The sequence below is a fragment of the Lagopus leucura genome, unplaced genomic scaffold (assembly GCF_019238085.1).
Source record: "Lagopus leucura isolate 7727_CA_CO unplaced genomic scaffold, USGS_WTPT01 Super-Scaffold_100012, whole genome shotgun sequence".
Lineage (NCBI taxonomy): Eukaryota > Metazoa > Chordata > Aves > Galliformes > Phasianidae > Lagopus > Lagopus leucura.
In genome coordinates, this window is record NW_024962267.1 from 10797071 (window position 1) to 10812839 (window position 15769).

Consider the following 15769-nt stretch of genomic DNA (forward strand, 5'->3'; position numbering starts at 1 on the left):
AAACAGCTGAAATTTTGCACAATTGCCTTCATCTTGATATGCTGTTACTACTTGCAACTGACAAGAATATTTACCGGTGTAAATTGAAGCAATGATTCTACCAGTTGAATAGTTCAGCTTATCTCATATATAAGTACACATACACATTCCTATTTCTCATTGCTTAACACAATGCACATACTCTCATAGTCATTATCATTCTCTATTAATTTCTTGATTATTTTCATTCTAACCCATCAGTCTATCACTGATGTAAAAATTTTAAATTTACGTTGCAACTTCTGTGAATAGCTTGTTAACAAAACCCTATAATTACTACTTGTAAGCCATGAGAGCTATGCTGAGAAAAGTTCTGGCTGTGACTTGCCAACCAATTCCAAATCCAATAAACAATCCACCCTTCAAATCACTATCTCTCCAATTTACAGATAAGGGCATCATAGGGGAACCATGTCAAACCTTGCAGAAATCCAGGTAGATGGCATCAGTTGCCTTCCCTTTGTCCACCAACGCCATCACTCCATCATAGAAGATCACTACATAGGTCAAGAATGACCTTCTGTTGGTAATCTTGCCTGTCTCAGATTACCTGACTTGTACCTCATGTGCTTCAACATGTCTTCCAGGAGGATCTGTTGCATGATCTTCCCAGGAACTGAGGTGAGACTCACCAGCCTGTAGTTCCCTGAGTTCTCCTTCCTCCCTTTCTTATAAATGGGAGTGATTGTTTCCTGTTTTCTAGTCATCGGTGACTTCACCTAACAGCTGTGAATTTTCAAGTATGATGGAGAAAGGCTTGGCAATCATACGAGCCAGCTCTCTTAGGATCCTGGAACACACGATATCCAACCTCATATCTTGCATATATAGACATACTTTTCTGTATTTATTTCTCTGATTGTCCTGAGATCTAAGATGATTTGCTTACCTTGGATGAATAGATGGCATACGGATTTTGGGAAGATGACAGCAGGGAAACATTAAACTGTTCTGGAATATCACAAACAGCAGGGATCTTATACTGATCTGGACCCCGAGTACGCAGGACTCCTTCTGGAGAGTACTTCAATTCTTCCATTGTGTAAAGTCCAATGCCTTGAACAAAGGCACCTTCAATCTTAAAATAAGAAAAGACATAATATTTGTGTACTCATGTTTGTTAAGATGGGTAAAACTGTAGCAAGAACTGATTTGTATCACTGGCTCTTAGAAGATCAATTTATTTCCTGTTTGCCTAAGGGGATTTTTCAACATTTTGTGGCTATCATGATGGGAAAAGCTTTCATACTCTTCTCTCACATCAGAGACAAGTGCATTCATGATTAATGATGAAGTCTGTGGACCAGCCTGCAATGAAGAAAGGTGTTTCTCTGTTAACAGGTAGGAAGGCAGATTAAACAACATGAGAAATCAGAGAATGCAGGTCACAAACAAGATTTAAGTCCGGCAGACAGTGAGCAAATATACATGAAGGAAGTTCTACAGGTTGACATTAGAGATCATGGGTAAAATCCAGGCCTCACTGACACAAATAGGAAAAGACTGCAAGCAAAGAACTTAGTAATATCATATATGACATATTAATGTTTTCTAAATTAATAGAGAAATATTCATTTCAGATAAGACTATCAGCTTAACAGAAATCAGACAGCAGGAAATTCTTGGAACATACCTGTCCTATATCCACAGCTGGATTTATGCTGCATCCAATGTCCATAACTATGTCTGTTCTGAGGTTCTGTTAATAAAATTCAGTGTCATATCACTGATAGAGACGGATAGGGTAGAGGCATAAGAACACAATATGGGTTAGAGTTGGTATTCAGTGGAATAATATATGCTAAAATGCATGTTCTTCCACACGTACACAATATCAAAGTAATTCCCCATACCTCATTACAAGCAAAATGAGCTTGTCTCAGCTCTAATGGAATTTTAGCCAGAGCTAGCCATCACAGATCTTTTCCATTTACGCGAGGAAATAAGTACATATAGTGGGCGTATGATCAGTAGTCTACAACACCTACCTGTATATTTAATTTTGCTGTTATTTGTTTGCTGACTAACAGGAAAGGACAGGCAGAGAATATGCCAGATGTCCGCCATAATCCGAAAGTGAACTGGTATGACATTGACACAGATGTGCCAGATGTGCAGTCAAGACTGCACAGATATCATTCTGCGCTCCTCCAATTTGCATTCACTCTACGAATACACTTATTATCAAGTGAAAACAGGTGATTTATTCATGCAAAGCCCGATAAGCTGTTGGAATGTTGAGTGACAAAAAGAGTCTAGAGGAAGATCATCCACATTATTTACAAAACTAACATGATGCTCAGTTATTACCTTGTGATCTCCCGTTAAACAGTTAATTTCAACCTCTGAACAAGCAGTTCCATAAAGAAAGTACGTGAATGGCTGTCCTTCCCCTTTCTCCCAGTCCATATTTTCATCATAGCCTCTGATGTAAGAAAAAGTTCACAATGAATAATCAATGTTCGTATCATGAAAAAGCACACAAGCACAAAAGTTTGAAAATACTTCATGTGAAATCTAAAATAACAAGTGCACTTGGTTGCTAATTCCAGATGTGTGTCCTAGATCTGCCATATATTTTTTTCCCTTTTGTAAAATGCAGTGTAATCGTGTTTAAGGTGAAAAACGTAAAGAACATATAGCACAACTTATAGTATATGGTAATATAGCTTTCAGTAAATAAACTATATCCTGCTTTGTGTATTTGCCATTATGGGCAGCAGTCACTTTCTCAGTGTTTCCTGATTTTCTAATGGAAGCATTAAGGAGCAAGTACAAGTTGAAATATTCTCTTGATGCTTTCTAGAGAATCTGCACAGAGCCAGCTACAAATTAGCTCCTGAACATTATAATCCAACCTCCTCACATATCAAAGACTTATATAAAATATAAGCTGAGCCATTAAGAACAGTTGGACAGGGTCTCACACCCACTGAATTGGCATCGTCAGAAATCAGTCCTGGTGTTTAAGACCATGCATTTTAAAGGAACAAAAATACTTCACCTGAAGTAGCCAGTAGCTGAAAGACTCACACTTTGTTCAAAGGCTTCTTTAATCTGTAAAATACAGTGAGTTTTGTTGTAAGCCAAGGAACCAGTAAGGAAGGAACACAGCACGCATCCATTTACTTAAAAAGAAACTATAAGCATGTTTAGCTGCACATGGTGCCTTAGCACTCCACCACACTTGAAGGAGTAACCTGAACTCTTGGTAATACAATAGGGAATGGATCTGCAAACAGCAGTGTTCTTAAAAAAAACCTTTATTGCTGGTAACACCAGAGTCAGAAAGGGTCCTGCTTGACTTTCCTGTTCAGATTCAATAGAAATGGGTCCCTCTTTGTCAGCTGAATAGATCTGGTTGATACATCACTGAGACAAAAGATCTGCATAACGTATCAGCATAAAAATGACAGTTAACAAGAGAAATGCTCCCTGCACTGATCTTCAGCCAGTGGCGTAAAAATGGATATAACACCTTATATTTCATTTCCTTTCAGTGACATTCATGTCAGATGTATGTGATTTACAAGTCAGAAGTTTTGGGTTTTTTAATATATTAAATTTACTTTCTCTGCAAGTCATAAGATTGTTTCTCTGCATGGTTTAACATTATTTATTAGGTTAGCTATTGCTGCTACTGCTTTAGGTGTGTCTGAATTATCCACACGGATTTGGCACTAGATTTTATTTTTTTTGCATAGATAGCTGTCAGTTATCAAGTTACCACAGGTATCCCAACATTAATTGCTGTTGCCAAAAATTAATACTGCCAAGATAATACTTTTATTTTTTGTAGTTACTACAGTATTTAATCCCACAAGAAGAAACACCCTAGTGTACTAATCTCTAAACGTCTCAGTGTAGGGATTGTCATTTCCATAAGGCTGTAGATAACAAGTAATATTGGGTCATCAGAAATAACATGCTTTCCTTTAACATGACAATACAGCCAGGTTCGCAGACGTATCTTCATGGAAATAGCTGATGTAGCAGAAGAAATTTAATTAAGACAATGCCTTGCCTAAAATTCTGTTGCTACTTCAAGTGGACACCAGATACAGGCCATTAATATGAACGGCTTTAGCATTAATTCTGTACTAACTTACAGCAAATGTAACTAATATTATAATGAATTATGTATCAGAGCAATAGAAGCAAGCATTCTTGCTCTTTTTTTTTTTTTTTCGTTCTTTTTTTTTTTTTCAGTTCTGTAATACACCACACATGGCAGATAGAAGTATGAGGTTGAGAAGGTTTCCATTTATTTGTGAATTTGTGATTACTGAAAAATAAAGAACAGCCTTGTAGGAAAACAGGTATACGTACACATACACCTTGAATATCTTCTTGCAACAGCCTGTTTAAGAGTAAGTTGAGGACAGTCCCACTACTGCACAAGCTAACATTTTATCTGCATAAAAAACTCAAGAACCTCCAAATGTGACTCCACAGATAGCTTTCCTTCCTTTCCAACCCAGATATGATCTAGAGATTATTTTGCATGCACCCAAAGCACCTACATTCCAAATATTCTGTGAATCAACACGTTCTAAAGCTTTTAGCTTTAGGATTATCAGGCTTAGAAGACTAACAGATGACAAAACGTGTCACAGGTTCTGCAAGCACACAAACACACTTAGTAGGTTTCACATCTCTTACCCAATCGTTCCAGTTGCCTTTTGGGTTCTTGTTAATGATAGGCTGCAGGCGTTTCAGAAGAGTTTGGCAAGCATCCTGGTTATGGAGAGAAATCAGAAGAAAGCAATGCAAGATTAACAAACATAAATTTGGCAAATAAAGTACTACTCAAGATACATTTACTCAAAATACATTGTAGTTAGTGCCTCATTAATACGTCCTTTATTGTAATTTAGAAAAAGCATGGAAGGAGTTAAATGCATAAGCACAAACCTTATAAAGGCTTGATTTAAAAGGGCAGGAATTGTTACTAATAAGTAGATAAAAAACAGGAATAAAATACAGAATGAGTATAGGACTAGTTTGCTTCTGTCTGAAGAGGCAAGGGTTTGGTCAAATGTAAGCTTTCTGAAAAAAAGCTCAGATCATATTCTGAAATTTCATAAGCACCATTGCTGGGATACTATCAACAATTAATATTTTTTTCTTGGCAATCCTTAGTGGTGCTACTAGTAACCTCAAATAATTTCCATGGAGTCACAACACCAAAAGTTTGGCAGACATTAAATACCATGAGGGACAGTGTGTTTTGTTAAGCTAAATACTTTACCTTCACAGCCATGCCATTGACATCTGTCCCTGCAGATCCTGCTGAAGCACACGCATTAGGAACAGTTGTTGTGCTTGTTTCACAGAAGTGAATATATGACATTGGGATGTTTAATTCCCGACTAGCAACCTGTTTCAGGAAGCAGAACATGTTCTTCATTTCAGAAACATTCCAAACATTTCCACTGTTCCCCAATACTTGGTAGAAGTCGGTACTACTAGGAAAGATACTATTCTAGCAAGTCTTTTTCTAACTTCCAGATAATCATTCTGCTGAGTTTGTCAGCACAAAGAGACAGCACAGAAGAATAATGTTTTAGCTGCACTGAAACTCTGGATTGAGGTTCTGAAGTCCAACATTCAGATCCTGATTTTGCTGATTATGACAGAGGACAAATTATGCATGCCCAGATCCCAAGCTTTCATTAGCTCACTAATTATCTTTAGAGATTATGTCTCAATTATTCCAATTATCCAGTAAACAAAGATGATGGCAATATCATCTCTTTGGACAGTACACTTATGTGATTACTGACTTCTTCTGTAGTAGAATAGGGATTATAGAACCATCTCCTAAAGATCAAAAGATCTTATTTCTTGAGTCTCCTCACATATCACGGGAAAAATAATAAACATATTTTCTCTCTTTTTGTTGTCCCTATCACCTTTGCTTCCCAACTCTATCAATTCAAAGCAGCAAGAACAACGATAACGAAGAAACTGTTAATCTGGTACACCAAATAAGCAAGAAAAAAAATTTCCCATTGTTTTATCTGTGTAACAGGCAAAACAGAAGTTAATATTTGGATCATTTATTACCTGGATCATTTTTGTATGAATACCCTGTCCCAATTCAATTCCACCATGTGTCAAAAGCACAGATCCATCTGTATAAATATGAACCAGAGCAGCAGCCTAAAAGAAAAGTAAATGAATAAATAAATAAAGATCATTCAAGTGAGAAATTGTTATATATGGTGATGGATCAAAAAAACAAAAGGAGTTTTCTGCCTAATGTTTTTGAACAGGTGACATTTTGAATTCTAGTCCCTTAACAAGCTTCAAAAGAAAATGACACAAATCCTTGGAGGTCTGCTTTTTGCTGTTGTTAGATCTTGAAATATAGCCAGACTTAGCAATAGACTCTCAATAGTTTCAAAAAAAGCTGTAAGAACCTCCATCATTATCTAACTGATATCTGAGTGCCTTTGGACTCATGAGTTTTGAAAGGCTGTCAGTTCTAGACACAGCAGGAAGGCTCTGAATGAGATTTTCCTCATGTAATCAGTGGGAAGTAGGTGCTGTAGACTACAGACATTGTGTATAGAGACAGGCCAATTCGATCTGATTCAGTGAAGTCAAATGACTAATTTTCAACTTAGAAAATGTTATTCATTCTTCAAATTATTGAACGCCAATGTAAAACAAACATACTGACTAAAAATACTGCTATTCTCCTTTTCATCCTTAAATTTACTCTTTGATGACTTTAAAGGGTTAAGCCTAAGAAAAGCCTCTCATATTAACCCATGGTCAGAAAGAGTAAGTCCAGAACTATTTCTAAAATTGACCACTTATCCAATTACACTCTGCAATCATTCTTAAAATACTCTTAATTGCTCCCTTTTCTATATCACATCCTAAGAGACAAAGCTGCCTTCTAAATAGGCGGTCTATGCTGCCTGGATACTGAAGATCAAACAACTGTGATCCCAACTTGCAGATAGCTGGAACCTAGTCTCCCAGCAACAACTGTTAGAAGAATGATAACTTTCCAGAAGTTGAAAGATGTATTTCCTTTATTGTTATAAGGTAACTATAATTGTCTACAAACGAAAAGTTCAGCTCGTTTATTCTTTAAAAAAAACTAACCTGAGAAAGGTAACGTGAGCCTAGTCCAAATGGAAACTTCATTGGAACAATGGCAATGCCTTTTTTCTTCCAGTAATTTTGTTTGTTAAATTCCTCGATAGCCGTTTTCCTACTGTAGTATGCAGATTTCTCCAAACATTCATTCCAACAACGTACTAAGTTTTGTGGATCAAGTTTTTGTTTGAAGTGTGTTTGCTCATTCTCCTTATACATATTTATTTCCCTAACCTGAAATAATAAAGTTAGCAGACACCACAATCACATTAAAGGTAGACTGACCATATGGGAGAACCAGTAGACAACTAATCTAGTGTATTATGGGTTTTTTTATGAGCAATTACCATTTTCGTTCAGTTGTAAAGAGCATGCTATTCTTCAATAATCAGACACCGTTAAAAAGAAACAATTACAGTACAAATCATGCTTGACATTAAAAAGATTGGTTCAAACATTTGAGCTAATCCAAATAATTTTAACTTAATAGATTTCATTTCATAAGAGATGTCTCCGTATTCTCACCTTTTCTGGTGATAAACCTGTTTTCTCTGCAACTCCTGTTATCCAAGTTTCTGTCACCAGTCCTGACTGAGGAAAACCAAACCCTCGAAATGCTGTGTTTGATGGCAAGTTTGTTTTGCAAGCAGAAGCCCAGCACCTCAAGTTGGGAATCTTATACGCATTGTCCATTTTTAATAAGGACACTTCTGCTACCTGAAGTAGGGAACAAACAAGGAGAGTTAGATTTCAGAACAGTAATTCTTTCAGATTCACATTTAAATCTTTTTCATCTCAGAGAAAGACCTTCAGTTTTCTGACAATCATTAATCATTAAGCACACACACAAATATTTTCAGTCATTTCTCAAGCAACATATTAGATTTCAGTTGTTTTCACCTGCTATTCACAGAAAACAGGTAAGGTTACTAGCAGTTCAGTCATTAGATAAAGATATAACGGATTATTCATTTTAAGATTGGTTTTGCTCCTGCTTCGATATCAAAAGCCACACAGAACTAAAAGGAGAAAGAGATTGAAAGCAACAGAAGCTGTGAAAGGAACTGATGGAAGAATTCTGAATTATCACGTCCTATCAAAATTCACAGTTAAGGTTTGGTTCCTGTAGAAAACCTATGTACTGCTCTCTTCTGGTTCTTCTGTGATTTTTGTTGTTGTTGGGATGTTTGCTTCTTAGAGGTTTCACCTGACATAGAAACACAAGAAAAGGAAAATCCCACAGTAGGTATCTCTAGTTAGACTTTGGGACTCAATATCAAAATAAATAATTTTTTTTAATGTCTTATGGTCAGGCCATTAGATCTCTTTAGTGTTAAGTAGATTTCTTAGAACAATAAATCTAACCTTAAATACCTACAAGCTCTACTGTGCTTTAAACAATAAACTTCAAAACATTTATGTATACAGACAATTGAATACTGCTATAATAACTATGTATACGGAAAATGTCATATAATGCTACCTTTCCACTTAGGAAATGTAAGTTGAAATGTTATTAGTGGAATGAAAACAGGGGACATATTTTTCTTGTTACAATCACAACTTTTATGGACTTCAGAGAAAATGTGTGTCACAAGCTCCACAGTCTTAAGAGGGTTATTGATATACCAGAGTGAATATAACACAGTTATACTACAACGCTAAGTTATGCTCAAGTTTCTTCCTAGAAATGTCTGCTTTAATCTTGATGCCTTAAACATGGATTATTTTGCTAAGCCAGGTCAATTTTTAGAAACAGCAATAGTATGGACAATTGCACTGACAGATTTCAGTGCACAGAAAATACCTTCAGGCAGGATAGTAACCCATATAGACAGTAACCTCAAAAAATATTTCACTTACAGGTAGAACTGAAAGGTGAGACGGGCCCCATAAGTGACAGTAAAAAGGCAAGAAGGATTCACAGTGACTGAGAATAAGGGGCGTGAAGGGGAATAGTTAGAGATAGTTTACAGAAGCAAGAATGTACAGCTTGTTAGAAAATAAGGGATGGCAGACACTGTGTCTGGGATAGTGAGGGGGAGGAAGGCCATAAAAATAAGGGTTTGAGAACAGCCCGAGGACATTTGGCAGGGAGGTGATTAGATGTCCACAGGGCAAGAAGAAACCACTTTTGAGGGATGCCCCCCTGAAAGGCCAGGAGTTTACAGCGAAAATGGTCAGAAGCCTTCGCGAGGAAAACAACAAATCTTCATCCCATGACCCACTATGCACCGCAAGAGGGGAGGGTCTGCATGCTAACAAACTCAGGGGTGTAATGAATGTGTATCCGAATTCCGGGAAAACTACTGATGATGAATTCGTTTCGCCTATATCTGTAGCACCATTTTTCTAGATGGTGTGCAAGTTAGGCAGATCTATCCCCCTTGCACCTAGGTGTCTGTGCAGCACTGAATAAAGCGTACCTGCTTTGTAGTCTTACTTGGGTTACAGAGTTTGATTCCACACATCAGAATAATCCACACAAGTGCAGAGAGACAGCAACATTTTGTACATTGTAGAACTATAAGCAAGGAACTATTGTACACAGTACAGTAAGTGCAGATTTGGGACAGAAATGCACAGAGCTGATAGCAGAACAATTATCACTACATTTATATTCTGAAGGCTAGGAAGATCTGCTCAGCTTTGCAGACACAAAGCTTTATTGCTGGTACAAACATAGATACTATGTATTTTCAAATGAACACACTGTTGACATGTTTGTAATGGGAAAACAAGCCCGAGAGCCCACATATGAAGCAAATGTGTAAGGAAAACATCAAGAAGCTGACATAACTAAATAAGGAAAGGTAAACTGCTAGGTGTAGATTTTTCAATAAGAACACAGTCCTTACTCTGCATGATTATATGATTAATACCTGTGCAAGTGAATTTGACATTAATAATTTTCCAGCTAATAATTTCTCCACGTTATAAGATTTGTCAGTTTATGAAATCCTTACCAGGACAGATTCATCAGGGGTGCATCCGCCATTAATGTAATATCTGGCATCCACAGCTCTGATTCTACCATCATTCATGAAGCCAACCTACAACAAATCACCAATTACCTTAGATTTTTGACATTCATTTCTTCACTGTTTGTATATTTTGCAAATGAATGTAAGCCACATAAGGCTCCTACTGCACTGTTAATTCCTGAGCAGCATTACTGAGACTGTAAAAAGGACAAGAGAAAATTTAAGAAGTATAGATACAGGAAACAAGCCTATTGATAAAGGAAGAAACAGGGAAGCCCGGTGGTTTTTTGTGTGTTGCCCAACAGATGGCTTAAATGTCATCTAGGAATGCCCACAGCAGGCAGAGTCAAATTTCTTCCTAACTGTAAGAACAGATAGCAGATGCAGTATGACATTTGCTTGTATTTATGAAGAAATGTTATGTTTATCTTGCATCTCTTTTCACCTGTTGCCATTAAAGATAGTTGCTGAGTTCTCAACATGAGCTACAAATATTTTTTTCTTCAGGGATACATCTTAGACAATTCCTTCTGCTTTATCTATGTATTCGAGATTGAAATGTAGACCACATTTTCCCTAATAAACTGTTACAAGTAATGACAATGCACGAACAAGGAAGCCGTAAGTTTCCTCCATAAAGTGCCTTTTCATGAATCACACTGTTTCTGAGAAAAAAACAGCAGTTCCTTCCTGTAAACTTAACTGCATGCAGGGTTTAAAAACACCTGCACAAGTCTGAGCTAGCCTGCCTTCCAGGTCCCAGGAAGAAAGACAGAGATACAAAAGGAGAATAACAGCAATGAACTAGAAAACAAAACAAAAAACTCTGCAGAGACAGAGAAAGAAGCAGGCTGTAAAGCAACTTTACCTCTTTGTTTCAGAGAAAGTAGTTTGTTTTTAAACTGATTATCATTACTCTAATGAATAGAAAAAGTATTAACCAGTGACACTGAACTCCTTATTCAAGGACAACGAGCAGATGTTTTTTCACTAAATTCTTATGGTACTCACTTTGTATTTGCTAATAAAAGGATGTCGGCCACCAGTGATCAACATATCATCTCCCCGGCTCAGAATAAGACGGACTGCTCTGTTGGTTCTAAATCAAGAAAAGAAAAGTAAGAATTTCAGATAAACTAAGAGTTATCATTAACAGTGTTAGTGTATTCTATTAATTAGGAATCCAGATTTGCAACGTATAAAAGTATGCACTGAGCTTTAGTACAAAACTGAATGTTAATAGGCTTAAATACGTGCATAATGCTATATCCAGAGTTCGTTTTCTTTTGCAGTTATAATCAAGTCAGAATTTTTAATTTCATCTCTTGAAAGTCAATGAAAATTTCAATTTTAAGACTGAACTGCATTAATTGTGCTAAGAGCAGTTCCACTCATAAACTCAGCCACTGACACGGCAGGATCCAGTTCACTTCCGGATGGCTAATGTCATGGTTTCAATGCGTTTCAGTGTTTAGGGACTGGTCTTTTACAAATGGTCAATCATTTCAAGACTACTTCAAACTTACACTACTCACATTCTCTTCAAATCCCTTCAATTCAGATGAGGTGAAGCTGCTTAACGCAACTTAAGCAGTCTAACAAAGTGAACAAAGAAAAGCATTGAAAAATCTTACCAAATGTACACAGATAGGATTTTATGACATTTTGGCTAGCAACCTTCAGAAAGGAAAAGACAATTTTGCCAAGATGTAAAAATTGTTTACTCAGTTTTCTCTTCATATCCCAGTACACACACATCACACTTACTTGTTTGCTGCCACTGAAGCAAGTGATGCCAGTAAACCAGCTTTCAGGAGTTTCCCACCAAAAGCTCCACCAACTCGTTTAACATGGCACATGATCCTGTTTGCTGGAACGCCTAGACTTGCAGCTACCATCTCCTGTAGAAAGTTTTACACCAGTATCAGGGCCTGCTTTTAGCTCTAAAGTCAGTATTTGAATTAAGAACCTTTTGTAGAGAATGGCTATAAAGATATTCTGTTCATATGTTTGTTGTTAAATTGGCTTACAAGACTTTTTTCCTTAATCTCAACTTTAAGAGCAAGCAAAAGAGAACAAGAAACACTCAGCAGTGTTTTCATTCAATATCTCTGTCATGGAGACTGTGAAAGGGTCATGAACAGAAGTAAAGAATATACATACCAAAAAGTACATAATTTATGCATGAAAAACTGAGAAGCTTCATGCATAACTAAATAAATATCAGAATACAGTATACACTTTTATTAACTAAAGCATTTATATTATTTTAACTTCTAATTAAAATTTAAATTTGTTTTTTAATAATCTAAAGCCTTGTTAATACCAGGTATATCCTTTTTTCAAATCTCTAATATACATCATTTTCTCAAAGTTCTTCATGCTTCTTGGCTCTTGCCAATAAGGTAATGGAAACTGAAAAGCCCAGCTGAACTGGGCACTGAACACAAAATGCCAGCATTTGTTGTGAAATAGTATCAGTTTCATGTACCATGGCCATTGCTATGCAGACAATATGTTGCATCAGTTTGCTTTACCATTATGACATGGAGCAGCAGTCTCCCCTACAGCTAATAAGAGTAGCTCCGTCTGTCAGCACAACAACTGCAGAATGCTGATTGCTCTTCACCTCAACAGAAGCTAAACTCCACACGGAGTTTCTCAAAAGCACAATAGTGGGGGCAAGATACGCTTTCTTCAAAGTGGAATAAGAGACATTTTCTTCCTCCTTACTGTCAAAGCAGAGTGGTCAGTGTACATCAGGATACAGCAGTACTACAAAGCAGATCCCACTGGATAATCCAGATGTGAAAATTCACATTCCCAATATTTCTAAATTGCTAAGATGGATTTTCAAACCACACTTAAGGAGCCCTCTGTCACAAGTTCAATCACATTCTCTAAGAATCCTCTATATTACCTGGATAAATGCTGGATGTTGTGTTGAAACAAACACATCCATTTCTTTATCCTCTCCTTTTGGAACAGCAAGGACACTCTGAGTCTCCATATAAAAGTGCTCCTGTCCCCCAATGTGAATCTCCCCTGTTCCAAAGAAAAAACACAACTATTACTGGAGGAAAAGGACAGGAAAATGTGAGCCAGAAAAAAAAATACTGCTCATCATCATGCAAATCATGGTAGTCAATGTCAAATCTTCTGATGCATCCTGTACAAAAGGAGCAACATTTAAAATAAAAACATAAGTCAAACTTTTCACAGATTTAAATTGGTCTTGTTCCAGTGATATCAACAGAACTTGCTTAATAGCACACTAATATTGCCTACAAATGTTGGCAATATTAAATAAAACACAGATTAATTAAGCAAAGCATAGACATACTGAAGGCCATCAAGAAGGTGACAGCATTAGAGAACAGAATGTGTAACAAGAGACTGAAAAAAACAGATTTTACTCAGGCATAAGAAGAAGAAGGTTAATGGCAAATTTTACTGTCGTCTACAACTACCGAATGAGAGGGGATAGACAAGACAGATCCAGATTGCTCTCAGAGGTGTGAAGGAGAAGGATGAGTGTCAAAGTACACAAGAAACTGCAACTTGACATATGGAAAAAAAAATCATCATGAAGACGGTCAAACATTGAAAGACGTAGAAGTTGTAGAATCCCCATCCTGGAAGATTGTTAAAACTTGATTGGATGTAGCCCTGGGTATCCTGCTCTAACTGGAACTGTTTGAGGGCGAGGCTGGACCAGACAACTCCCTTTCAACCTAAATTATCCTGTGATTCTACCTCAAGGGCAGAGGGCACAGAAAACTTGAATGAAACAGGATCTCAAATCTACTAGGTTTGATCACACTTTTATTCCAGACAACCACGAGCTTTCTCAGGCTTTATGGCCACGTGACATCACTGAAAAAAAGGCCAAAATGACACTTCAGGAACAAACAGGGAAGTCCAAATACTGACAACTTCTTATCAAATATATGCTGCAATGTACCTTCAAGTATATGATCAACAGTTTCAAATGCCTTATCAACATCTCCACGTTCTAATTTTCTTTTTGGCTCAAAGAATGAATTGTGCTTTATAGCATCCTGCAGCAGAGAAAAACAGAAACATTATTTTTAGTGTATTTTGCAGGTTCACAGTTTGTCATGGCATTTTATCTCAGGAAGAATATCGTTCTCTTCAGAGATACAATTATTTGCCAGCCTTTCAAAAGAAATCACTTCTATTTTTATATCAGAATGAGTATTCTGTTACTCCATACACATTATGTAAATAAGTGATTGACAGAACTAATTTTAGCTCCCTGCTAACATGTCCTTTGCTCCTTATTTCCACCCATCCCTGTGAGTTCCACATCACATTTCCAAGATGTTCCATATCCCTAATATATTTTCCCACACATTCCTCTAACAGTTCCTGCATCTCCAGCCTAACTTTGTCAGCTTTCTAACTAGTCAACAAGTAATAAGAAATTGATTGTTCAGCCAATAATATATAATTGATTAACATGCTGGTTGTCAAGTTGATAGCTCCCAATAGAATCAGAAATAATCAGACTGCTTATTGCTTTTTTATTCCCCAGGAACAACAGGAAAAAATCTTTGTTCCTCCTCTTATGTTGATTATTACAAAACTTCTGAGATCTTAATACTTTTGAGACTATCATATATATATTACAAGTGGCCAAAATTAGTCAAAAGTTATTTACAGAGTTACTGACAAACTAATTAATCGGATATTCAGTTTCACTGTCTTTGCTTAGAAAAACATGTTAAAAAAGGCAAGTGAGAAGCACAGACTGCTGCTTCCATTACCTAAATAGATAAAACAGTGAAAAAGCAAGAGAAAAGATTAGCACCTCAATTGTCAAGATCACAGGTTCCAGCGCTTCATACTCTATCTTCACTTTTGCAGCAGCTTGTTTGGCATGAGCATATGAATCTGCAGCTACTGCACATACAATCTGACCAACACAAATTACCTGTGAAATACATATAATAGAATAGTGGATTAAATTACTCCTGTATGTGTTTCTGAAATTCCTCTTTCATATAACAATTACTAATGCTTCCTTTTTTTTGAATTTTGTTTTCACTTTTTAGATCATCCGTGAAGCTAACAAATCACCAGGAAGACGTGTATTGTTGGGGAACCAGAAAATATAAGGTTTTCAAAAATCTGCAAGCAATTTGGTAGTCTCAATGAAATACACCCTCCCAACAACTCAGATGATTTTGTGAGATTTAATATGTCTTCCTCTGATTTATACATATTTCTCTTGCCAGATTATAACACACATCAGCTGTTTTAAGAGTCCAAAAAAGGAGTGAGAAAATATAAGAATTTGTCATACTGGTTCCACTCTTCTCTACCCATGGTTGCAGCCTCACCTTGAGCACAATATACAACTTTGCATGACACAACTTAACAGACAAAACTATTAGACTGTGTCCAAAGGAGGGCAAATAAAATGGTGAAAGGTCTAGATGATGGGAAGACGTATGAAGAACAGTCGAGGTCATTTGATTTCTTCAGCTTGGAGAAGATGAGATACAGCTTCTTCATGAGGGGTAACAGAGGGGCAGGCATTTCTCTCTGATGACAATAACAGGACCCAAGGGAAAGGCATGGAACTGCATGAGGGAAGGTTTAGG

The 15769-nt window shown here is 36.8% G+C and overlaps 1 protein-coding gene across 3 annotated transcripts in view; it reads right to left on the reverse strand.

Moving 5' to 3' along the window:
- The window catches only part of LOC122181660 (aldehyde oxidase-like), a 39801-nt gene that overhangs the window by 3702 nt on the left and 20330 nt on the right, over window positions 1-15769 (reverse strand). For 2 of the 3 annotated variants that reach the window (XM_042874229.1, XM_042874228.1), the window contains exons 19-33: window positions 14974-15096; window positions 14104-14200; window positions 13060-13184; window positions 11907-12040; window positions 11151-11238; window positions 10122-10208; window positions 7681-7872; window positions 7162-7389; window positions 6109-6204; window positions 5291-5419; window positions 4702-4776; window positions 3044-3096; window positions 2350-2464; window positions 1673-1738; window positions 929-1117 (exon numbers count right to left, since the gene is read on the reverse strand). In XM_042874229.1, the coding sequence (XP_042730163.1) occupies window positions 929-1117; window positions 1673-1738; window positions 2350-2464; window positions 3044-3096; window positions 4702-4776; window positions 5291-5419; window positions 6109-6204; window positions 7162-7389; window positions 7681-7872; window positions 10122-10208; window positions 11151-11238; window positions 11907-12040; window positions 13060-13184; window positions 14104-14200; window positions 14974-15096 (1797 nt within the window). Of the gene's footprint in view, window positions 1-928; window positions 1118-1672; window positions 1766-2349; window positions 2465-3043; window positions 3097-4701; window positions 4777-5290; window positions 5420-6108; window positions 6205-7161; window positions 7390-7680; window positions 7873-10121; window positions 10209-11150; window positions 11239-11906; window positions 12041-13059; window positions 13185-14103; window positions 14201-14973; window positions 15097-15769 lie in introns of those variants that run through there. The other variant, XM_042874230.1, reaches the window with a different exon arrangement.